Here is a 27,747-nt window from a genome sequence, read left to right as displayed (position 1 = left end):
ACTTAAACAGTGATTATTAATATACTGCTATGACTGAAAAATGTTTTTGTCAGTTTTCATATACTTTAAAGCTGTCTTGTTTGAAATTCTTTTTCTAACAGATCAGTGGTCTCAATCTATCAATAAGTATTTGTGAGAAAAGTTTGTAATATATCTAGGTGTACCAGCAGTGCTGCGTTTGTCGGCATCGTAATCTACTGCATGCAGCGGAGTATAACAAAAGATATTGGTTTCATTGGTATTTAAGCTATCAAAATCTAGGAATTGGTAAAAGCTCGATCAAGACTCCAGCAGTACTGCTCTATTGATGGATGAACAATTTTATTAGGTGAGATCAGCAATTTGAATAATTATTTCTATATATAAGTTTTTAACATGGTTTCTTTTGTTTTCTAGTGTGTTAATGATAGTACAACCGTGGATATCATGACTTGCTAAAAGGGAGCACTATGGTCAAGGCATCGGTCGTATGACTGATCATCGACAACACTGAATCTTTGTTAGTGTATAGCTTTCAGGTGTATTATGTGTTCTATATAATTTACATGATTTGTCAAGGGGCCCAGTGTGTGCGCAGAGAATTGTTGAGAAGTGTATTCTGCTCGTTTTCCCATGATATTCAATCGATACTTGGTAAATGTAACCCCGTACATGAAATATAATTAAACCAGATCTTTTATTGTTGCTATTATCGCAAAATTGAAGTATCAAGATTTTACTGTAAACGTTCAAATGAAGAATTTTCATTTATTTTAATAAATCCACTTTAATTTTCACACCAGTCTGAGATAAATACAATCTTTTAATAAAAATATATTCGTTTCAGCAAAAAAACTCTCGTCATCGCCGTCTGAGCCTCCATGTTTCCCTCCGTGAAATTTTCTCCGTGAATGTGATTGATATAATTAATTTTTTCAGATGCAGTGCTTGCAAGATACAGGTTATAAGTATCTATAATCATGCATTCAGTGCACAAGGACTGGTTTTTCTTTAAAAATTATTTACACAGTAATTTTTTTCTAATTTTAATTTTATCCTATTTTTTAGGTGAGAAAAAATCGAAAGAATGGCAAAAAATTGCAGCAAGGACTCAAAAGGATTGGACCTGGATGAACCTCAACGTGTGGTTACAGTGAAGACTGCTAGCACTTTTTTCCGTCGTCACGTTTCTCGTCTTTGTCCTTTGCACATCGAAGAAGGGAGTAAAAAGGCATGAGTAGGTTTCAGGTAGTTAGTTCGTCTGTTAGACGAAGGCGGGCAGAATGTTCAGTTCATTTTTAATCAGCCAAGTAGAGAAGATATGTGTTTAGGCATTTGAATTTCGCGCCTCTCCATTGCGACGTTGCATAGCGCGCATGCGGCGAGGCACGCGCTACGCAACGTCGCAACGGAGAGTGCGCAGCGGCATGAAATTCAAATGCCTAAACTCACATCTACTCTAGATTGTTGATCTACTTAGCTGATAAAAAATGAACTGAACATCTGGTGCCCCCAGAGAGATTATGAGACTTACGACCATCAGATTATTTTATTCTCTCGTAGAGTCTCTTTCTGTTCTTTTACTTTGTACAATTTCCTTTTCTTTATTTTGAATAAAGTTCACGCTTGCTACGGCTTTGCCCTCTATTCCGTGCGGGGTTTTACACGATAGCAAACGCCTTTTGTTGTACCGCGAAATCGAAATCTACTTAATAGTTGCGTGAATTTGACACTCTTTCGTGATGGCGAATCACTCAGGCTTTGTCGATCTTTGTGCATTCATGCACTTATTATGAAATATACTACTGTGATTATATTTTGTATACATGCATGACCAAAAATCCAATATATAAAGGAATTTAATGATGAAGGGACATCCGTACAAGATTGTGCGCATCGTGCAAAAATCGTTAACAAGTTGTCTGTATAAAAAAATGCTTTTTGAGCTCTGTTTTGCATTTAAGCATTTGAAACAAATTCCTTCCACGATAAAATGATGTACTTTCAAAATATCTACAACTTTTATACTTAATATTCAAATGTAAAGCGGCAAAGTTTTATGATGAATAACTAATTTTTTTGCTGTAAAAATCGTTTTTTAGACTATGCCTTAGGTCAAAGTATTTTAAAATCATATTTGCCACGGTAATAAGTTATATTTTCAGAATATCTACAATTTTTATATTCAACGTTTTCATATAAATTTGCACAATTTCATGGCAAATGATTGTTTTTTTTTGTGTAAAAAATCGATTTTAGGCTGTAAACTATAGAAATAAACATTTTCATAATTTAATGTCAATAGGAAAAAGTTGTATTTTTCTAATATCTACAACTTTTTCATTTAACTTTTTTTTATGTAGAATGCTTAGAATTTGAGTTACAGCCAAAAACTGTTGTTAGCGATTTTTAGAGGTGGACGCATTCTGCGTATATGTGCGGGATTAAGCTGAAAACAAAACCACAAGGTTTTGATGGTGAAAAGAGTTTGTAGTTGATAATGGGGAAAATATAGAGGATCGGGATAAAAAATATTAGTTTCTCAGTTTGTGCGAGAGGAGACTCCTCCCAAAATTTCAGCCCAATTGGTAGAAAATTGCGTGAGATATCGCATCTCACACATTTTTCGCTGACAAAACTATAAGGCACTTCCGTGTCGCGGTCGTGCCTAAAAAGATATTTCTACAATATTTTGGTGGTCATGCTCCTGATTAAACATCCCGATTTTTTGTTCTAAGATTTAAATGGCTTATTAGACAGTCATAACATACATATGCATGGTTTTAAGAGTAATTATATTGATTAATGCAACTTTTTACAAAAAAACTGTTTGTGTATTTTTAGTTAAAAATGCATTTTTCGTGAGCTACAAATCATTGAAAATAGGCTAAAAATACGAATATGGCTCAAAATCTAACATTCGACCAGTTAGTTTAGGCCAAATATAATAAGGTCACATAACTTAGGTATGATTACTAAGGTATCATTGAATGTACGGACTTCAATTTATAAATTTTAAATTATTCGAGAATAAGTTATACAATCTTAATTTCTTACCTGTAACCTGTAATTTGGATCCTGTGTAGCTGCGTGAGCAGCTAAGAAGGGGTCATAGTAAACACTGAAAATTTAAGAAATAACATTATTAGGATTGTTAGGATAGCTAAAAATATAGCGTGCATGGAAGACAATACACCCGAACAAATAGTACATTGTGCACAAGAGACTAATGTCGTACATTATTCCCGCGGGTGGGTTTACTGCTCAAGCGTAGCGAGAAAATTTGCGGAAAAAATATAAAATTTGCAAAAATATGAGAAATTTTCGGGAAAAATGAGAATTCTGGGGGAAATTTAGGCAATTTGCGGAGAAAAGGAAAAAAACATATTTTAATTTTAAAAATTCGATAATTTTCCTAATTTGTCTCTTCATTTTATTCGTTTCAACCCTGATTTATAGGCGTATATAGTGACCTTTTGGCCGAAAATCAAATGAAATACTATATTAACATGGGACGAAAGAAGATTTTCCCTCGGGTGGTTACTGTCCTTGCGAAATTTTTTTTAGATATTGTAAAAATCGACTCGCTCGGACAGTAAACCCAACCGCGGGAAATTCTGCAACTTACGCCTTTTGTTACATAATGTACTTCAATCATACTTATACATAACGATATATGGCAGCTACATAATCATTTATAATCATATTATATATATATATGTGTATATATATATATATATATATATATATATATATATATATATATATATATAAAATCGAAGATCAAAAAATTTTTTCTTCTTTAACCCACGGTAAATATGTTCTAGAAACAGTTTCCAATGCACCTGCATTTTTTGTCTCTTTCGAAAAATTATAACATAAATCATACTTTCGATCATAATTTTTCAAATTTAGTGGATAATTTTGGTAAGTTAATTTTTGTAAGAGCTATAATATATTACGATTCCTCGACTTCGGTAGGAATATTTGTAACAATAAAATCAAGTTCTATGATTTTTTTGACAATGATCTGAGTGACGCAATTTATTTCTATAAGCAAACATGTATTTAAATAATTTATCACTAAACTTTCAATTTTTATTCAATGATGGACATGAAGGAACAATTTTCTCCTACGGTGACTTTCTTTATTTTGATGTTTGCTATCTCTATGATTTTTTTAAGAATGCTCCAAGCAATTCATAAGCTCTGCCACACGCTTTAAATGTGGATTTTAGTCATTTTTGCACATATTTATGGATATCTTCATTTTTAGTAAAGATACAGGGTCTCTGCCATTCAAGGACCCATACAGGAACTTTTGCATGAATTTTTTGATGGTCGTAGTCCGGATCGAACTCTTACTTTCACCAATATTAAGGTTTAAATGGCTTATAATATATATATATATATATATATATATATATATATATATATATATATATATATGTGGGGGGGCTCCCGCCGACCGCCACCGGAGTTATCGAAGGAAGCAGCGCCTGATTCCCAGGCCTGACTTCCACTAAGCAGTCGCTTCATCCGGCCACCGCCTTTCCCGCGGCGCCCCCTCCGAGCCGCCACGATGGGTGGTGAGGCTGGCGACGCGGTGAGGCTCGAGCCCCATGTTCAGAGAACGCTCCGGTCAGCATACCAAGTAACAGCGCCCAGATATTATTAGAGAGAGAGAGAGAGAGAGAGAGAGAGAGAGAGAATCAGTTAGTTTAATAAAGTCTTCGAAGCAGTATTTTATATAACTGACTAGCTTTTTTTATTGCGACACCTCGAGCTCAGGCGAGCACCCTAATCCTGGTACGAATTCCAAATATATATATATATATATATATATATATATATATATATATATATATATATATATATATGTGTGTGTGTGTGTGTGTGTGTGTGTGGGGGGCATTCTTTGCCAAAACGATCACCCCTTAAAATTTAGCATAATACATCTAGTTTTCATTTTAGAGTAGCATATGTGAAGAATTCAGAATGGTGGGACAGCTCCAACAGTACACCGATGTCACTACGGAATAGCAGTTATATGTCCTTAAACTTGCAGGGGCAGAGAAAAAATTAGTAACAAAGCTTATTCGCATGTATTTTTGACCGCTGAACACGAGTCCACCGTTAGTTTTTGTCTACGGGGCCAACTTTTGTCCATAACCTCAAAAAATAGTACAAAAATGCCCTATTACGTGACTGAAACTCGAAAAAATGGTCAAAAAATGTGGGTAGAGGCTTATTCGCGTGTATTTTTAACCGCTAAACACGAATCCACTGTTAGTTTTTGCCTACGGGGCCACCTTCGTCCGTAACCTCAAAAAAGAGTCCAATAATTCTCTATTACGTGGCTGAAACTCGAAAAAATGGTCAAAAAATTTGGGAAAAAGTTTATTCGTGTATATTTTTCCCGCTGAACACAAATTTATTATTAGTTTTTGCACTGAGAAAGTGTGCCATTAAAATGGTTCATTAAAAATATCGCTGTATATTATTTGGCAAAAATACAAACAAATAAAATAACCTTTTTTTATTTTTAATTACATTTTTAATCACATCTTTAATATAATAAAAGTATATAATACTTTAATCCGCTTAATATCAAAATATGACAAAAATAAATAAAATAAGTAAAGCTAACAACTTTTATAATCCATTTATAATATGCAGATTTTTGACTCTATTAATAGTTAATAATAGTTTCTAGCTTTTACTAACTCTTATTAGATTTTATTAGATTTAATATTTTTCACAAAAAGAAAAAATGCGTCACTTGAAAAAAGCTAATAATCACTAATAACTTTTTAAATTATTACTTACGGAGATTAAGTATTTATAATTCTTATAATTAGTTCCTAATTGTAATAAATTATTACTAATCGCTTTTCGGATTTTCACAAAAAAAGTTTTGAAAAAGTTTAAAATCCTAAAAAGAAGCATTAAAAAAATGCCTGACCTTAAAATAAGCAGAAAAAAACATTTTTAGAATATTTTTTATATACAGAAGTCTAATAAAATCTCGTAAAATCTTAAAAACATTTATGAAATTTAAAATAAGTTGCTAAAATTTTATTAAAATTTGTAAATAATATAAATTATTACTAGAGTTTAAATTCCACACTGTTTGCACATATTTTGTTGAAAATTGTTTTAAAAATTCATAAACAACTTATTCCGGAGATAAAAGTAATTATTAGGAATATTAAAAAACTTATATATATGACAGATGGTGCGAAGCAGCATTTTAAAAATCGATTCCAAATCGCTAATCTGCTCAACCACAAAGAAGATTTTCAAGTGAATGCGGAATGGCATTACTGTGTAACTGCACACGGTAAGAGCAGATACGACGGTTTAGGGGCTATATTTAAGCGAGAAGCTTATCGAATAAGTCTACAACGAAAACCAACGAGAGCTATATTGACACCACAAGCTCTGTTCGATTGGGCGAGAACCCATTTTGAAAATATCAAGATATTCTATTTCAGTAAGGTTGATCACGATAAATCACCTAGACACTTAAATAAAAGATTTAGAGAAGCTCCCCCTATACCCGAGATTTTAAAGAATCACTCGTTTACTATCAAACAACCAAAGACTTTGATAATCAAGAGATATTCAAATGCTGCGAGAGGTGTAGAATTCACTATGTGAGGTGCCGAATAAATTTCTGAGATCAACTACAAAAAAAACTGTAAAAAAAAAAATGTTTAAAATTACGAAAAAAAAAATATATATATATATAAAAGAAAAAAAGAGAGAAATGTGGGCATGACGTGACTTATCACTTCATGGCAGTCCCAACCCTGCTAAACACAGAGAGCTCTTTTTCAAATTATTATTTCCCCAGAAGAACATATCATGATTGATAATTTAATCACTATTTTTATAGTCAGCTGCAGGATAATTGCATTTAGACCATAAGAGTGGTTATAGAAAAACATGAATTCTGATGATCAATCAGTGATCAGCGATCTCAAAAACCCCTATAACCGTATTATAATGCCGGTAATACCCTTTTTTCACGTCGCGAGAGAGATTATGTAGATGCTTAACCCCTATATTGGATAAACTATATTGTTTTTCAAAACTTAAGTATATAATTCGTAAGTCGATTGTACCCTTCTTTAAACATATAATAGGCATTTTGGGGGTCCTTGGCCGCAATGTTAGATCCCCCTTTTAAATTTCAAAATTCTGATGCAAGATTAGTTATCAGCACAACCAAAACCCAAGAATCAAGCACTAAAAGGAAATACTTTGCTGTCACAAAAAATGCTATGAATGTTTTTTGTAACACAAGTACGATTTTGGCAATTTTGTACACTGTTTCTTGAGGTTATGGACAAAAGGTGGCCCCGTAGGCAATAATTAGCAGTGAATTTGCGTTCAACGGGAAAAAATATACACGAATAAACTTTTTCCGAAATTTTTTGACCATTTTTTCGAGTTTCAGCCATGTAATAGGGCATTTTTGGACTATTTTTTGAGGTTATGGACAAAAGTTGGCCCCGTAGACAAAACTAACGGTGGATTCGTGTTCAGCGGTCAAAAATACATGCAAATAAGCTTTGTTACTAATTTTTTCTCTGCCCCTGCAAGTTTTAAGGACATGTAACTGCTATTCCGTAGTGACATCGGTGTACTGTTGGAGCTGTACCAGTCCACCATTTTGAATTCTTCACATATGCCACTCTAAAATGGAAACTAGATGTATTAAGCTAAATTTTAAGCCCGGGTAGGAATTTTTTTCGGCCTCTTATTTTTGGGCAGGGGGGGGGGGTAATTGATTTTGCAAATAATGCCCCCCCCCACACACACACACATATATATATATATATATATATATATATATATATATAGACACACACACAGATCGATCCTCAAAAGACGAATATACACTTCCTATCTTTTGAGGATTTATCTAGAGTCAATTTACTCAGAGTCTGTCGAAGTGTGTAATATACACGCTTAATAACAACTGTATTGTGCACGATTCCCTATGCTAATTTCTGGCGTTGAAAGAGGTTCTTTCATGCCCTCGTTGTAAAAAATACGGTTTGTACCATGGACAGAAAGGCTATTTCAGACTCGGGTGAGGTGTTTTCAGCACTCGTCTACGATACGATACGAGACTCCGACTCGTGCTCAACACCCTCGCTTAACATAGCCTATTTTTTCCTCTTGATACACAATGTACTATTGTAATACATGCACGATTAATCAATTAATCATTTTCCGATCGGGGAGCGAAAAAATGCAGCAGCGGGCGCAAAAGTACTTTTGCGCCCGCTACTCAATTCATTGGCAAATCTTCTAAACTCGCGTGAAATTCAACAAGTGCAGTTTGAAACGTGAAAATCGGTACATGCGTTACAAAAAATATGGTGTGCACTAAGGGCTAAGCGGGCTTTTTAGCCACGTGTGGTTGCAGTACTCGTCTGCGGCTCGTACTGCAAACTCTACACTCGGCCTAAAAAGCCCACTTAACGTACGCCCTTGGTACACAATATACTTTTTTACTCTCTGCCGACTTTTTTTGTCCGATGCGCACTTTTTTTGCCCGCTGACGAAATTTTGCTGTAAACTGCAAATTTTGCGTTGGTGAGGGTTTTGAAAATTTTAAAAACTTTTTAAATTTAAAAATTTTTTTGAAATTTTTTGAATTTTTTAAAATTTTAAGGATTTTAATAAATTTTAATTCTTGTGTTAATTAATAAAAATGTTAATAATACTATTATTTCTAAATATTCATGGCTGTGTAGTAGCCGAGTAATAAAACAGCTAATTTACTCCTGCTCTATAGCCATGAAAAACGTGAAAATTCAAGCATGCGTCACAAAAACTATGGTGTGTACTAAGGGCTAAGCGGGCTTTTTGACCTCATACGGTTAACAGTGCTTGTCTTCGGCTCGTACTCAAAGCTCTAATCTCGGTCTAACAAAGCCCACTTTACGCCTTTGGTACACAATATACTATTTTTTGTTTTGTATTTTTTTTCTGAGCGTTTTTTTTTTTTGTCACTTAATGCTTGTTGCGTGAATCGCACGGTGATTCGCAGCTGCGTATCTACACGATTGGGGAAAGTCTTAAATCATTTTTAGACTGCCATCGACCTCAATTGGTAGTTTACTTCATGCTACATGAAGGTCAATACAGTGCGGAAAAGCCGACGGGCTGATCTGCGACTGCCAGGGTAAAGGGTTAAATGGTAGAAGGCGTTCGCGAGGGACTTACTACTGCTATATATAGAGGAGCGTTCACACTTCGTCTTCGCTCGTCTTCGGAAAAGCGCTTTGTTTCAGCGGGCCTACATTTTCGACGGTGATTTATGAGTAGAGAGATGAGTATAATATATAACCTTTCCGTTAGAATAAATTCAATAAACCTCGCATTCACTATCACTAATGGTTTCACAGATTATTGTTAAACTTTATTTTCAAAGGTTTGATAAAGTTCACATAAATTCTTTTCTTTTTTGTCTCAGAGTTATTTTAGCTTATATAATATTTGATCGGACGTTTAGTTTTTCAAAAATCTTGGAAATACGAACAAATGTTTACGCGTACTCACGCGATTACAGCGCCAACCTTAAAATCTAATATTACATAAAGCTTTTTAATAAAGCTTGTAATGAAAAATCGAGTCTCTAGCGCCGTAGTGTTGAGTTTCATAAATCGTTCTACCGAAGGAAATTTCGATCAGACTTTGTTTTTCTAAAAGTTTGGAAATACAAAATACTCGTGGCGGATTTGCAAAGCTTTAGCGACGACATCCCCATAATAGCTTATAGTTTAATGAACATTTTGAGACCAACCTGATGTAAGCTCAAAGTTATACCAATATAGGCAGTTCAGTAAAATATTTTACATTAGATTGCACAAAAAAATAAAACTTTGTACGCATTTTTCTAGTAATTTATTCATTTGGCATTAATAAGTTCCTTGCGTAAGGCATTTTTATTGTTCGTTTCGAACATTTTTATACGTATTCTTTAGTCTTGAAAAAAACTTAGAATTTTTAGTTAAGGTATCTGTTCCAGAAAAATTTGTTTAAGGAGGTTCGATAGCTTACGGCTTGCGGGGAAGAGAGAGAGACTTCCCTCTCTCCCCGCGCACGGCTCCCCACAACGCGCAGCCCCGCAAACAGCCAACAAGCTGGCGGTTTTGTTTACGTTTTCGTACAGTACACAGAATTGGTGTTGTCAATCGTTTTATAATTTTGTGCGCATGTTTATAAATCATTTTCCAATAATTTACAAAGTTTTTTTATTTTCCTCTTACCATTTTTGAGCAATCGCACTCTGTGTTTTGATCATTTTTAAGGTTATCCCATAAGAGCCTGTGTATAAGAGCCTAACTTTGAAGTCCATTATTGCAAAAGCTATACTGACAATCGATCTAATATTTTACCAACAAGTGTATCGCATGTTTATTAACAAATTTTAATTGTTTTAAAAACATTATAACCGTTTTCATTTTGGTATCGAACCTCCTTAATTATAAATCTTATTAAATCACAGTTTATCAAAGATTTTTATTGTTTATTGATTCTTCATTTATAACAGATGAACTATAAGAGTCCTCGTAGTAAAAAATACTAACTTTTGTTAAGTACGGGTTAAAATTTAAAATGTAAGTCCAAACTTTTGGAATTGATTTTGAATAAAAGCTAATGAGTTACACACACATACATACACACACACACACATATATATATATATATATATATATAAGGGATGTGTGATATTTATCGGTACCTGAACCTATCGATATTTTCTTTCCGATATATCGAAAATTTTAATCGATATCTCAGCTACTGATAATATCAAAATATCGATATGATTTGTAAGATATCGGCTCCCGATATATGAAAAAAAAAAAAAATATATATTTTACAGTTTAAGTTTACCACAATGTTTTTCAAGTCGCGGCGCAAAGCGCACTGCGCAGTCGCATGATTGTGTGATATATATATATATATATATATATATAGAGAGAGAGACACACACACACACACACACGGTAGGTACCACTCTCCACTCTCACCGACGATAGCTGACGAGGTGACGAGTCAAACGAGGGACGACTGTGACCGTGTGACGTACCGCGTAAGTATAAGAGTAAGAGAGCAGTTCGCAAGCGCGCCTGAGGCTAAGGGAGTTTTATGCACGTGCTCGATTTTGGTGAAGGAAACGCTATACCAGATACCTCTGGAAACTCTTCTTGTGCGGTCGAACGTCGAACACATCTGACATCTTATTCTATTCGTGACTCGTGTTCGTGTTAAGCTTGCCAAAGCGTACTGTAAGAATCATTGGCTTGATGATTCTTTGTTCTGCAGAGTTCTTCTAGAATATTCATCTTCATATAAAATATTCCCCACAGTACAGAACGTGGTAGAGAATCAGAAGCAACAGCAAACAATTTTACTACAGGCTCCTGCCCTGGCACGCGGCACGCACTCCTAGTCTCCCACGGCCTCGGCCTCCTGGACAGTCCACACCACGGCAACCCCGGAACGGCGATTTGTGTGAAGCCAAAGACATCGCGAGGGCGGCAAATTTTCTTTATCGAATCCGGCACCTCCTCGTGCAAGTCAGCGCAAATTACAAAAACTTCTCTCAGGTAAGAAAGCAAATGAGAGTCTTCTAGCAAGCAGCAGCTTGTTTTCGACAACAACTAACAAGTCGAATTCTTAGAAAAGTGCAAAGCACGCGCGTGCTAATCGCCCCGCTGGGCGCTGGCATCTTTTCATAGCCGTAAGCGCCAGCGGTGACCTCAAATTTCAACTCGAGCCAGGGACAAGCGGCACGATACCGCGAATCGGCACGTATACGTTGCGTGCAAATTCTCTTTACGCGACCGCTAGAATAGACTTGTAGTGTAGAAAAGTGTTTAACGACTTCGGGGTTGTCGGGTCGGAATCTTTGTTCATATCGGCCACCGGCATTTAAACGTGTTGCGCAATTATAGAAGGTACAAAGGTTAGTTATACTTTGTGAATAGAATATGAACAAAACTACTGAAAATAAGGCAAGCTGGTTATTTAGCAGGAAAGAACAGTTTTTTGGAAATTAATTTTCTTTTTTTTTAATAATGAAAATGATAGCTTAAAATCAGACTATCACTTATAAAATATACATTTTACATTTTTTTTACATTTCATTTTTCAGAAACTTCATGTTAATATCATTCTTCCGTTTTGGATTGCTCAGCGCAGAGTCTCAGTATATGGTACATATACTTGCACCACTTGCACCTTTTAATGTTATAAGGTAAGATATTTTTGTTTAGAAGTTTGAACTCTGAAATTCATACTATATACCATCTACAAAAAATTGTAGTTTTTATCTTTGTCAATATCGAATATTTTGTTACAGATGAATAGTACTATTGCTAGTTTATTAAACTATTTAGATCATCAGAAAATTTTATTTACACAACTGAGAAATAGGTTACTCGTTGAAAATTACTATTGTACTGAAGACTTACGAGACATCACGTTAACCCTACAATCGAATAGAAAAACTTTAGATTCAATATTAGCTTATTTTAGTAACACCAAAATAGATGATAAATGCGAAGTTCAAATTAAAGTAATAAATAATTTATCATTGATTAAAAGTATTTTGAGTATTGCGTTCGATTTGATTCTACAATTGGATGTGTCCGATGTTAGCCTGGCAGATACAGTTTTAATTAGTGGTAGTAGTAGTGACGAGGAATATTTGGAATAAAATAATTAAAATTAGTAAGTGCTAGACTTGAATACACTTTATCAAAAGAAAAAGTTAGTTACGTTTTTAACAACGAATATGATGTCTTGAATAATATTATTTTTTTTCAGCTTATTGAGTCAATTGTCGTCAGTTTTTGGGTTGAGGTTCACTGTAAATGTTACACTTAACAAGAATCCTATTTCCTAACCCACAAATTCATTATTTTCTTAGAACAGTATGCATATCTCATTTCCTATTTTTTTGTTTCCCATTTCCATATAACTAATTAGAACATAAAAAATTTATTCATAGCTAATAATTTCTTATTTTGTTAGTGGCTCCAAAAAAAAAGTAGTGTATGGAAGTACATGATGAAAGAGTCAGATAATACTATTACATGCAACTTATTTAATGTAGTCGTAAAAAATTCAGGTAACACATCAAATTTGCGGGCTCATCTACAGAAGCATCATCCTGATGTTAGATTAGAAATTGTCAAGGACTCCACTGCGAACAAATCAGGACAAACCCAAAAGCGTAAAATAATCGCTCCAAAAAATGGAGGCAAAATACGCATGTATATCGAATATTGTAAAGGAAGATCTATCAAAAGTAAAATATATTACTTTAACTGCAGATGCTTGGTCCGATACACTAAATAATGTAGGTTATTTAGGCGTAACCTGCCATTTTATTCATAACTATGAACTTCAATCTATCAACATTGGCGTGACAGAATTGAACGATTACCATACATCAGAAAATTTAAAAAACTGGCTATTAGAGATAGTCAAGGATTGGAAAATTAATATGGATTCCATTGTAGCAGTAGTGACCGACAATGCTGCTAATATAAAAAAAGCCGTAAAAGAAGCGTTTGGAGAAGACAAATATTTGGATTGTTTGGCACATACCTTGAATTTAGTTCCATCTGCATTATTGGCATCGGGTGATGTAAAGCCAACTCTAACCAAAGTCAAAGAGATTGTGCGATTTTTTAAACAATCCAATAATGCATCAGACAAGCTGCGTGAAGTCACTAAAGATAGATTAATTCAGAGTGTTGATACACGATGGAAATCTGATTACCAAATGTTAGAAAGATTTATTGTGCTACTAGACAAAATTGTTCCTATATTATTGCAATTGCCAAAATCACCTCCGATGCTTACAGCGGACGAAATACACATTGTTAAGGAATTAATAATCTTACTAAAGCCGTTTTACAATGCAACAAAAATCGTATGTGGAGAGAAATACGAAAAACAGGTAGTCAAGCTATTCCTATAATAAAAATATTAGTAAAGGAATTAGAATCTAGCATCGTTACTACTGCTACAGGAATCCATTTTCAAACCAAGCTGATAGAACAATTTAATAAACGTTTTGAAAACATTGAAAAAAAATCAATGATCGCTATGGCAAGTTTACTAGATCCACGTTTTAAAAAATTATATTTCAAGAATAAGATAGCATGTGTAGATGCAATAAATAAGATTGCAAAACAGATTCATAATCTACGTGCACATTTATTAGAAGATAATCAGAATAAAAGTATCGAAGCTCCTGAAGATAAGTCTGATAATAACGATTTTTGGAGCTATCATCATCAGTTGTTTAAAGCTAATCGAAAGATGCAAAAAGAAAATCAAAATCAATCAGAGATGCCGGAAGAATTGAGATTTTATTTGAATGGACCGCTAATTTCAAAAGATAATGACCCTCTAGTTTTTTGGAAAATGTATCCTAATTCTTCTGATTCAATATTAGCTGATCTAGCCATTCATCTAACAATTATTGCAACTTCAGTCCCATCTGAACGACTATTTTCTACAGCTGGATTGGTTATGACTTCAAATAGGAACCGTCTACTACCAGAACACTTTCAACAATTACTTTTTTTAAATTTACTACCTTTAAAGTACTGGAAACTTTAATAGCTAATTTAATTAATCTTTCAATTAACGTTCCAAAGATAAAGAATGTAAATTAAAAATTACATTGTAAATTAGAATAGAAACAAGAACGTAAAATAATTTTTAATCAATGAAAATCAAACTGTGATTATAAATGACAATGTAAAAGTATTATTAGTATACCAGAATTTTGTAATGACAATAACTTATTTTAACAAAACTGTAAGTTTGTAAGAGAAATAAAGAAATCTTATAATGTATATTTCCTTTATTGGCAGTAGAAAAGCGGGTATTTAAAATTTAAATAAATGATTTATATTCATTTTATTTTAATTCATTAAAAAAGGATATCGATATTTGCGTTCTGATACATCAGACAAATCGATGTTCGCTGTTCTGATATTATCGATACGTAATTATCGATATTTTATCAAATATCGACACCCATAATATATATATATATATTTATATATATATATATATATATATATATATATATATATATATATATATATATATATATATATATATATATATATATATATATATATATATATATATATATATATATATATATATATATATATATATATAATTAAAAAGTAATAAGATTATAATAACAACTACAATGACTTAAAAGGTTACGCTTTTCAATGAATTTTTAATAACAAAATCGGACGCCATGTTCGATTTTGATTTCGATGAATCAGCAATTATAGAGAATAATTTAGGTAGCATGAGTGAAATATGTAAATTCTATTATGCTAAACATTTTAAATTTGAAATATTATGTAATAAGAAGTTTTCTAATTGTTGCAATAGAGGAAACGTTGTATTATCTGACAATATCACTTATCCTTAACGTTTAAAAGAATTAGTTTCTGGAAATACTGACGAAAGTAAACACTTTTTAAATTATATTAAACAATATAATAATACACTTCCCAGTTAAAAATAAATATATGTTTCTATTACATGTTTGATAAAAACATATAATTTTATTACATGTTTTTGTGGTTTCAATTTATCACATCGTAAAGACATATGATAAAATTATGTAATGAATACAGTCCATGCTTTGTTCTTTATAGAGCAGCTGTGCTAAGAATCGTCAATGCCATAACTAAACTTTGCAAAAGGACAATAATCACGTTACAGCCTCATACTCATAACAGAAAGTGTGACACACGGCCAGCAGTCCTGGTTGCCCTCTTAATTGCTGACAAAAAATTCACTCCAATTGCTGCAACTGTAAATAATAAAAGTAAAAAAATATTTACAAATATATAGCAACGTTGCTCTTCAGTTACTAGGAATTTTACTATCGTTAAAGCAGAAGTTAAATTTATCTGATTTCAGTAGAGATTGGCATCAACAAGATTCATTATATGCAAAACTATATATCATTGATAATGAAATCGCCTCGCAATTACAATTACAAACTAATGTGTCATGTTCTTTAATGCTATTGAAGGAATTAGATAATTTTTTTTGACAACTAAACATGTACGCTCAATCATACAAAATAATTCACGAAGTCGAAATGGAAAAACAAAATCGTTTGAAAAACAACAACGTTGAGTTTAATAATAAAGAAATTATAATGTATTTAACACGCAATTCTAATCATGATAAACGTAGATATAACGCAGCTTAATGGGATGAAGTAGCTGTGGTATTTGTAATTGAAAATGGTCAACCACCAAAAGATCGAGATTTATGTATACATTATACGGGTGAGGGTAAAATTTTGAAAAATAAAGATTTGAGAGAAAATTACGAATTAATATATAACAAAAGGTAAAATTTTGAGTTCCAAAATATTAGAAAGGTATAATTTTAAAAACCTAAATTTGGGAATTCATAGAAATATCCCTTGCGCAATATTTTGACCACAAATATCACCTTTCGCAATATTATAATTCAACATTTTTATTTTATTAATTTTTTCATTTCAAAATCTCAGTTTAAAAATTTTGAATTTCTAATCTTTACCATTTCAAATTTTAATGTTCCAAAATTTTTACATCCACCCATACATCCACATTATACAATATACAGGGTGTTTCATTTTAATCCGATCACGACAAAAAACCATGGAAAAACTAATTTTAACGAAAAATGACCTTAACAAAAGTTGAAGGGGGTAAAGGGGGCCATCTAATGACACCAACACCTTTGACCTTGAACTCGATTTTCAAGGTCATTTGAAGGTCATTCTATTTTTTTAACGGGAACCCCTATTTTTGACCTCGGAATACGGAGCAGCGGAAAAAATTACGTCTGAAACGACATTTCAAGTTTGCCTTAGTGACCTTGAGAAGGTCAATTCAAGGTCAAATAAGAAGTATCATCTAAGATTGTTTCAATTTTTTCGTAGAATTATCATTTTGTTATTGTAATAAACATTAAGAGAATAATTGACTTAAAATGTGATTATGCTTTGCTGACTTCAAAGCCATTGTAAGGTCAAAAGTGCAAAAATGCAATATCAAATGTTATGTGGAGTCCATATTTATATCCTAACTTTAGTGTTGCCCAGGAACAACGACGTGGACGTAATAGGATTGTGTTCCCTTTGGGGTGTTTGATTAGAGTGAGTCTCCTAGCCTCTCACTTTTATTATGTACAGATTTGAATGTAGGTGCCCAAAGACACCACCATTTTTTTGGATTCTATTCAGTTCTTGGGAATTTTTCGTAAGCGAATTTTTATCCTATCTTTAGCGTTACTCAGGAACGACGTGGACACAATTGGCTACTAATTTTCCTCATCGAATTTTGCCTGAATTTATTGTTGAAATAAATAATTTATTTTGTAAAGATGATTTTTCATGTTGAATTTTCCCGCGACTCATTGTTGAAATAGACTATTTTCTAATAAGAGATCTCTTTTCATATGAATTTATCCTCTACTCATTGTTACTTACACTTAGTATTCAATAGTTTACTAGTTATTGAATAGTTATTGATTAGCCAAATTAATCAAATATCATTTGTTTAACATTTTCTCTTTTTCATTCATTGACCTTTATTTTTTCTATTAAAATTTATTACTCATCGAAAGCTATCTAATTTGTTCAGTTTGGTAAAAACAAAATTTTTTATTGAACTTGTTATAAATTTTTAACAATGGCTGATTATCCAGCCGCTGAAAGGGTTGATATTTTATTGATTCTTGGTGAATAATCACTCACTCTATCACTCTAATCAAGCACCCCGAAAAGTGAGAGGCAAGGGGACTCACTCTAATCAAGCACTCCGAAAAGTGAGAGACAAGGGGACTTACTCTAATCAAGCACCCCAAAGGGAACACAATCCTATTACGTCCACGTCGTTGTTCCTGGGTAACGCTAAAGTTAGGATATAAATATGGACTTCACATAACATTTGATATTGCATTTTTGTACTTTTGACCTTACAATGGCTTTGAAGTCAGCAAAGCATAATCACATTTTAAGTCAATTATTCTCTTAATGTTTATTACAATAACAAAATGATAATTCTACGAAAAAATTGAAACAATCTTAGATGATACTTCTTATTTGACCTTGAATTGACCTTCTCAAGGTCACTAAGGCAAACTTGAAATGTCATTTCCGACATAATTTTTTCCGCTGCTCCGTATTCCGAGGTCAAAAATAGGGGTTACCGTTAAAAAAATACAATGACCTTCAAATGACCTTGAAAATCGAGTTCAAGGTCATAGGTGTTTGTGTCATTCGATGGCCCCCTTTACCCCCTTCAACTTTTGTTAAGGTCATTTTTCGTTAAAATTAGTTTTTCCATGGTTTTTTGTCGTGGTCGGATTAAAATGAAACACCCTGTATATACAGTATACCGTATACATACCGTAAACATACATTAGTAGGTGCTCTATATTTTCTGTATTCAAAACATAGAGCACCTAATAATATACCGTACATTAGTAAACATGTATATCCTATGTCATATCCACTTATGTATTCTAATGGAGGTTTTGGATGGATGCCCAATATAAAAAATAAAAATAACAAAAACAATATTTCAATGCTACAATTTTACTGTCATGAATTCAGCATTAGAAACGGTTTTAATCCTTACTTAAATTTAGGAAAATTAACTTAACAATACATTGTTGATACTTGGATAAAGGTTGAAGGTTCAAGAATATTTTTTTTAAATAAGAAGCAACACCTATTAAGGACAGATTTATAGAAAGGTGTGATGGATAATTAAAAAAATAAAAGTAACGATGTATATATTATATTAACTTCAACATTTTTAGGTAAGTCCACGAAGGTTACACAAGACTTTTAAGATTAAATGACAATAGTTCAAAAGTATGGTGAACCAGATCATTATTATTATGATTATATCATTATTATGACATGTAACCCAGAATGGAAGGAAATTAAACAAAAGTTAAGAAAAAATGAATTAGCTATTGAGATAGCTATGATTATTATAGACCTGTTTTAGTAGCAAACATTTTGAATGCAAAAGTTGATGAATTCTTAAATGAAATTCTTAAAAAAAAACATTTTTGGAAAATGTATTGCATATACTACTTATGTAATTGAGTTTCAGAATAGATGTTTACCACATAAGCACTTGTTGGCTTTTATTAATAAAACTCATAAACTGAACAATGCAGATGATGTTGATAAACTTATAAGTGCAGGAATACCTGATAAAATGAAATATCCAAGGTTACATAATATCGTTAAGCAATCAATGATACATGGCTATTGTGGTAAAAATAACTTAAATTCACCATGTATGAAAAACAAAACAAAAAAATGTACTAAAAAGTTTTTGAAATAGTTTAATTAGCAAACTTCTTTTGATGATACTGGGTATTCCCTTTCTCGACAAAGTAACAATGGAAAACAAATTTGTTTCAATAAAAACAATATAGCTGATTATCGATTTGTAGTTCCATACAATCCGTATTTATTGTTGAAATTGAATTGTCATATTATTGTTGAACTCTTATGTTCAATATATATGTTCAACTCTTCAATCTGTCAAAATAGTATTTAAATATTGTTATAAGGGTCATAAATGTGTATTTATAAAAATGAGTCAAGGTAATAATAAAAACGAATGTGGAGAAGAAAATTTTAACTACGATGAAATAAAACAATATTTAAATACAAGATATGTTAGCCCTCCAGAAGAATGTATCGTCTACTACAATATGCATTGTACGTTTTATCACACGTAATTTACTGATTAGCTGTACATTTAAAAACGAACAGTTTGTATTCTTTAAGGAAGGATCAGAAGAAAAAATAATTAATAAAAACTTAAACATAACTTTGACTGCATGGTTTCAACTAAATGCAAACGATCCGCAAGCTAGACAGTACTTGTATGTTGATATATAATATTTTTACGTTTTTAAGGAGAAACAGAGAAATGGACACCAAGAAAATCATGAAAGATTTTTTTAAAGATTATTATTATTACATCTAAAAAGAGCTCAATCTTATGTAAAATTAAAAACATTGGAAAATGTTACATACGCAACATTTCATGAAGTAGTTGTAAAAAATTAACAAACACCGATGAAGAATGGGACAAATGCTTGGAATAAGCAATCGAGGTTGAATTTCGTAAAGCTCTGTGTAACCTGTTTGGTTATATATGCGTATTTCATCACCCAGTAAATGTTAAAGAATTATTTGAAAAATATAAAGCATATTTTTACAGTCCATCGTTAACTAAAGAAATACGTGAAAATATCTCACTGAAACATATCAATTCTATTTTAATAAGTCACGGATACAAACTGACTGATTTCAATTTACCTAAATTTAGTGAGGATGGATTAAGGAAACCAATTATAAAGAATTTTATGCAACAAATAAAATTGAAAATCCCCTATTATATTAAAGAGAAATCCATTTTGGCGTTCTCCGTTTCTCCGTTTCTTCGGTTCTCCGATTTTCCGAGTTCATAATTTTTTATGAATTGGAGTGACCTCTCTATTATAATAAAATCTTATTTGAATCATCAATTAATTAACAACCTTGTGTAATAGCATCGACTTAAAGGTAATAATTTCAGACCCGTCTCACCGATCGCCAAAACAAATAGCGCCCCAACATTGAAACCCATAAGGTCAATATATGCGCAAGGTTGTAGTTATTGAATTCATTAAACACACTACAAATAAAAAATAATATAAATAATAACCTGCGCTGACTTCAAAAAATTTCTGTTTATAATACTAAATTATCTATGACTATAATTATGATACCGCTTTAAGAGGTCAAAGTAGAATAAGCTCTCAAACAAATTTTTCACGCTATTTGTAGATATTGCGCATGCGCAGACGTCATTAATAAACAACAGGAAAATATTTATATAAACTCAACTTACGCAGTCTTCCGAACGTATAGTATAGTCTACTTCTGATACTGCAATAAATTTGTGTGAATAACTATAAAAGTATATTTTCAGATAATTTTAATAATCAAAATAATAGGTGAAACCAATTTTTTACGCTACTAATACATATTTTTGCGCATGCGTAGATGTCATTGATAAACAACTGAAAAGTATTTATATAATATATAAACTTTACCTGCGCCGTCTTCGGGACGTAAAGTCGGATACTGATACTGCAATAAATTCGTGTGAATAACTATAAAAGTATATTTCAGACGATTTTATTAATTAAAATAAAAGGATTCATCGATGTTACAGTTTCTACAGGTCAGAGTAGAATGAACACTGGAACCAATTTTTCACGATATTTATACATATTTTGGAGCTTGCGCAGACGTAATTGATAAGCAACAGAAATGTATCTTTATAATTTCAACGTGTGCAGCCTTTCGAACGTTTAGTCTGCTTCTAATACTGCAATAATTTGAGTAAATAACTATAAAAGTGTTTAGCTCATTTTTTTTTTACTTTTAAGTGTTCCAGCGCATTCATTTAATAAAATGCTGTAGCTGTTGTATGAAATCGTCTAATATAATTTTTAGCTCATGCATTTATCAATGTAATATAGGAAATATCAATATAATATCATTTTACAATAAAAGATGATATCTACTTAAATACTTCAACTCACAAAAAAACAGTAATAAAATATTTAATTTATAAACTGCAAAATCGCGGGTACAAGCTCAAATCTTAACTTTCTTTTAATTGCACAAAAATAATGATATACTGTATATTAGTCGGCTTTGATAGTATAAACTTTCAAGCAAACATCTACATTAAAATAATGCAAAACAATTGTAGTTTAAATATCTTGATACATTTTTGAGAATCAAAGATATATTTGTCCCCTTAATAAAGTTGCAGAGGAACGTAGGAGCTAGGGTTGAGTACCTCTAAGTGCTCCTCAGACCGATGCTGAGGAACGTAGGTAACTGAGTTGAGCCCAGACTCCCTCACCCGATGCAGAGGAACGTAGGTGTCGGGGTTGAGTCTGTCCAGAGGATAGCCGGTCGATGCTGCTCAAAGTAGACGACCGGACGATGCGGCAGGAAGCAGACGGCTGGACGATGCGGCAGGAAGCAGACGGCTGGACGATGCAGAAGGAAAAAGACGGCAGGACGTAAAAAAAACACACACACCCATACGGACATTTTCTAAAAACACTTAATTTGAACTTTTAACACACCAAAAAGTATTTTCTAGAAGTTTTGACTAAACTCAAAATTTTACTATTTCAAAGCTTCCTCTAGGAGGAAGCAAAATATGAGGGAATAAAATGCTACTTTAGTCCCGCTTTTTAGGAAATAAAGTGGCTATTATAGTTCAGTCGTGAATAAAAAACCTTTCTAGCTATTCACGACAAAGATCAACAATATATATATTTCGAAAAAGGGAAGAAGGAAAAAATTAAGAATAAAATAATAGAAACGACATTACCTATCTTTTTAATCTAAATCAAACTGATCTTGATGCAAGAAATTATTTGTATTATGATACACCAATACATTAGACATTTGACGAAAAACTAAAAACATGGAACAAAAGGAAAAAAAATTATAAACCAATTTTAAGCAGAATGTATTTAGTAAATCCGAAAGACCGAGAACGATACTTTATTAGATTATTACTTTTACACGTTACAAGGCCAACTTCATTTGAAGATTTACGCACTGATAAAGAGTATATATCCTACATTTTACGAAGCTGCTATAGCAAAACAGCGTGTCAATGAAGATGAAGAGTGGGACAAATGTTTACAAAATGCAGTACAAATGCAGTTTCCAACAGTACTATGAGAATTGTTTGCTTTTATTTGTATTTTTCATATCCTTATTAATGCACGAGAATTATATGAGAGATATAAGAGTAATTTTTATCATCCTAAATATGAAGAATATGCAAATGAAAAGATAGCACTCAATGCAATTGAAAAAGTAATGCAAGCATGTTTGATGTTAAGTGATTTTAATTTGCCTAATATAACAATGTACATTGAAGAATTTGATAATGCAACATTTTTGTATAAAGAAACTAATATGCTAGATGAATTACAAATGAAAGTTGCATTCCTTAACATTAATCAAAAAAATACATATGATGCGGTTTAAAAAAGTTTAAATTATAAACAGGATAAGTGTATCTTTGTTGATGGACCAGGAGGGAATGGAAAATAGTATATTACACAACTAGGGGGCGAAAGTTGGCTTTTTCAAGCGAGGATGGTGATTGAGCACGAGTCGCAGTCGAGGGTGCCGCAGGCGTAAATCTATCAAAAAGAGGGAATGTAATAGTATATTGTGTACCAAGGGCGTAAAGCGGGACTTTTTAGGCCGAGTGTGGAGTTTGCAGTACGAGTCTAGGCGACTTAGCCCGAGCCGAAAGCGAGGGCGTTTACGAGCCGCAGACGAGTACTGCAACCACACGAGGCCAAAAAGCATGCTTAGCCCTTGGTGCACACCATATTTTTTGTAACGCATGTATTGATTTTCGCGTTTCAAACTACACTTGTTGAATTTCTTGCGAATTTAGAAGATTCGCCAATGAATTGTGTAGCGGGCGCAAAAGTACTTTTTCGATACAGTGTACGTAAATAGTACATTGCTACGCTCGGATGCTAACTGCGCCGTGTAAAAAAGAACCATTTAAGTCACACGTATCGTATACAAGTTTATAGCACAGACTGCTAAAGTCCGCAAGTCTCGCCTATTCGTGACTAAAGTAGTCCTTATTTATACCGTAAGGTTAGCGCACGAGCGTAGCGAGTGTGATAAACACGGTGCAAAAAAGGACTACTTTAGTCACAGATAGGCGTGACAACAGCGGATTTTAGCCACACTGTGCTATAAATGCACTTTTACGCACGCTCGGCGTACGTTCAAGCACATTTTCCGCCCCTGTATCGAAAAATAATGTTCGATAAACGTGCAAGAAGTTGATTCTAGACTCGTGATATCGTCTTTGCGCACTTGTATCGAAATATACTATTGCATCCGCTCCTCGAAATTAACGTATATTACGTGCCTAAGGAGGAAAAAACTTGGACAGTCTATATCTCATGTAAATTGTCACCCGAGCCGAAGGCTAGATGGATAGATATAATTTTCTTCAAAATTAATTATTTATTAGTAAAGGAAAATAAGCATTTAAATTAATTATAAATGTTTGAACTATTTGAAGAGATTAGAAATACTAATATTTTAAAGAATATAACGTCGGTCCCTACGAAGAGTAGTACGGTTCAGATTTTCTACGAAGACTAGTACGGTTCAGATCTGCCGCGAAGACTAGTACATTTCAGATCTTTCCTACATGAATAAATCTAATTGTTTTGGAGATAAACAAATATTTATTTTGGTTAAAATTAATAAAATTGCATTATTTTTAAAGTTGCCAACAATTTTTATAAAATTTGGAAATTTAAAATGTTGTTATGAGATTTAATATTAATTTTTTTCTTCTAATTAAAGTTTTCAATAAAAATTTTTGGCAACTTTAAAAATAATGCAATTTTATTAATTTTAACCAAAATAAATATTTGTTTATCTCCAAAACAATTAGATTTATTCATGTAGGAAAGATCTGAAATGTACTAGTCTTCGCGGCAAATCTGAACCGTACTAATCTTTGTAGCAAATCTGAACCGTACTACTCTTCGTAGGGACCGACGATAAGGTGTGGTAGTGCCTACAGTCATTTGTTATACTTTTCTCAGGATTATTATGCCCTTTGACTTTGATAGTCATTATAGAAATCTCTTTTTGTAATGTTATGTGACTTATATTCCTTGGTAATGATATGTTCGTCCAAAGTTGTGACTTTCGTTGTCAAGTACAAGTGGTGTTTTACATGGTGTAATATTCTAATCTATATAATAGTGAGCCAGCATGTAGCTTGTTTTAAAGCCATTAAAACATAATTAAGATAAATGAACATATATTTTTCGCGATGCCCAGTGGCTTTCATTCCTTGATGATATGCGTGCATACTTAACAGATTAACTTACTTCATCTCAGTGCATACTCTATTATATCATTACACCTATTACACCTATTGGACGGCCGACCGAAAGTCACGCTGTGGAAATGAAAAGTGCAATGATGAAAAATATATTGCTGAATTTTAATCTAATTTATTTCATTAAAGAAATAAAAATTTGAAAAAATTCTTTTTTGACTATATAAATTTGAAAGCTCTCAAAATAATGCCAACAGTCACGTGGAATGCTGCGTGTTGTGATATATTATAACATATAGAAACTAGTGTTAAATAAATAAAATGAAGTTAGAAACTACGATTTCAAATAATATAGGGCACGGTGCTTCCTGATGGCTTCGTATTTTACTTCGATCTTTATACTTTCCAGCGTATTGCTGCTGCACCCTTTGATTAATAAAAATTAAATTTTCTTTTTAAATAACAAATGTGAAAATATTTATCCTTTATACAACATTGTATTACTTACGCTTGTGCAAACGGGTGAAGTGCTGTGGCTGCAGCTGCTGCCGCAATAGACCCGGGACTACGAGCAAGTGCTAACGCAGCAGCACTTGCTGGGAATGTTGCCCGTGTCGTATTAACTCGTCCTCGTTGAATAGCAACACCTCTTAACGCAGCTGCTGCAAAATAAAACATTAAAATACTATTTTTTATGTTAGCAATTTATCTTCTACGCAAATCAAAAACACATGTATTTTATTTTGTAATAAAACAGGAATAGAAATTTGTTGATACTAGCAACTTTAGACGCGCTTTTTTGAGTACGAAAACCAATCCAAAATACGAAAATCAATTATCAAACGTGCCTTTTTGGATTGACCAATTAGATGACGCATATGATCGAGTCGGATAAGATAAAGAAAGCGAAACTTTAAATTGGGATTATATCATTTTAAAGTTATGTACCGCGAAGCTGCTATCTGGCTTAAAGCATCACTACGCAGACGCGACGTACACTCTTGATGTTTTGACTCGATTCAATTATTTGGAACATAACTAACTACGTTATTATTTATAACTTGATAAGGTAATTTTTGTTTTTACGGCTTGGAGCAAGCCTGTTATAACTTGAATACGTATTGCGAATAAAGAATAATTCAATCTAAATGCACGCGTTCAATTGGCGAGGAACATGTGATTCGATATACATTTTAATACATTGTATATATTATTGCAATCATTTTTTTGTAAGGGGATACACTAGCGTATCTGTCAGCGTCTCAAAACATTTAGAACCTAGATTTTAGACTAGAGCTGTGCTTGATTCTTGGCTTGAAATGTAATACCTTAAAGTAGTTTTAAGTATTTTACGATTTATTTATACTAGAAAAATAATCGCAGATTACGGAATAAAAGCTTTATTTTTTTTATTTTTTGATTATAATCTACGAACAGGATTTCCTTTTTTGAAAAACAAATGAAGATAAGAAAGAAGACCCCTGGTAGGAAATTGTGGCTAATATAACTATGCTATGGTTGATTTTATCCTCAGTAGCCAGATTATGTGACATATTGTGCCCATATGTCCCTGTTAACAGGCGACGGTAAGTAGGCATAAATTGTCAAAAATAATGGCAAATGTTTTAAGAATGGTAATCTAACCTTGCACATTTATGCTCATACGAGCATCACCACACTCAACATTTACTGGCATATATAAGTGAAATCTCTGTGTTCAAGATTACCAATGACGAATTCCAGTTGTGATGATCTTGACAGACATTCTCCTAACAAAGTGTTTGAGTCAATCGCAGGCAGTATGTATCATTTTGCATGAATACCCTGCATTATAGTGCCTTATATGCAGGGTATTCATGCAAAATGTATAATGTATAACGGTCACTACTATTTCGAATCAAAATTATATTTTTGTCAGGTTCCGTTACAATTACGGCAGAAAACCTTTTATATGAATCATGTATATCTTACCGTCAGGCGTACAGAAGGTACGACTCGGCCGACTCAGTTCTGCTTAATCGTGCGAGCCCGTGGACACGGCGAGGTTCGGGTGTTCTAATAAACGAGAATTTATGTAAAAGAAAAAATCAGTTTATTCACTGTTTAGAATTGACAGATCTCGTCTTGCGGACGAGGACTACCGAGTACAGGTCTAACGAGGAAGAAAGAGAAGGAGGCTCCGTCCGGACACGCTAGAGAAAGAGAGAAAGAGAGAGAGAGAGAGAGAGAGAGAGAGAGAGAGAGAGAGATTTGATTTGATTTGTTATTTATCAAGCCTTGGGGTACAACCCCATCTGGCCATTAGTAAATACAATGGTTACAAAAGTATTATTACATACATATCAGTAGACATGAAATGTACTAGGTTATAAGTGTCAAATTTGCATGTAAAACCACTTATTAACCATTATATCATGTTTGTTTTCTACATAACTTCTAGTAAAAGGTAAGGCCCATTCTGAAACTTTACAGCTACTTTTTTACTATAAAAAGGTATCTTTTTACTGTATTGAGGTTGTCGGAGTCCGGATCAAATATTGAGATTTTCATATCTTAAGGTTTAAAATGCAAATGAGGTAGTCTTAACATATATATTGGGCTTTAAAAGTATTATTATTGAAAAATGCAGAAAATTGCACAAAAAAAAGTATTCGGGTAGTTTTAGTTAAAAATGCATCCCTTATGAGCTACAAATCATTGAAAATAGGCAAAAAATGCAAAAATTGCT

General features: G+C 32.8%; 1 protein-coding gene across 18 annotated transcripts in view; it reads right to left on the bottom strand.

Moving 5' to 3' along the window:
• LOC100113919 (RNA binding protein fox-1 homolog 1-like) overlaps nt 1–27,747 on the bottom strand; it is a 371,748-nt gene that overhangs the window by 80,684 nt on the left and 263,317 nt on the right. For 13 of the 18 annotated variants that reach the window (XM_032601587.1, XM_031925312.2, XM_031925321.2 and 10 more), the window contains 2 exons: nt 25,528–25,681; nt 3,037–3,100 (listed from right to left, as the gene is read on the bottom strand). In XM_032601587.1, coding sequence (XP_032457478.1) covers nt 3,037–3,100; nt 25,528–25,681 — 218 coding nt within the window. Of the gene's footprint in view, nt 1–3,036; nt 3,101–25,235; nt 25,446–25,527; nt 25,682–27,747 lie in introns of those variants that run through there. The other 5 variants (XM_031925313.2, XM_031925316.2, XM_031925318.2 and 2 more) reach the window with 2 other exon arrangements.

This window comes from Nasonia vitripennis (assembly GCF_009193385.2).
Source record: "Nasonia vitripennis strain AsymCx chromosome 2 unlocalized genomic scaffold, Nvit_psr_1.1 chr2_random0009, whole genome shotgun sequence".
In the NCBI taxonomy this organism is placed as follows: Eukaryota; Metazoa; Arthropoda; class Insecta; order Hymenoptera; family Pteromalidae; genus Nasonia; species Nasonia vitripennis.
Note: the sequence above shows the minus strand (reverse complement) of the source record. Positions and strands in the feature narration are given on the sequence as shown.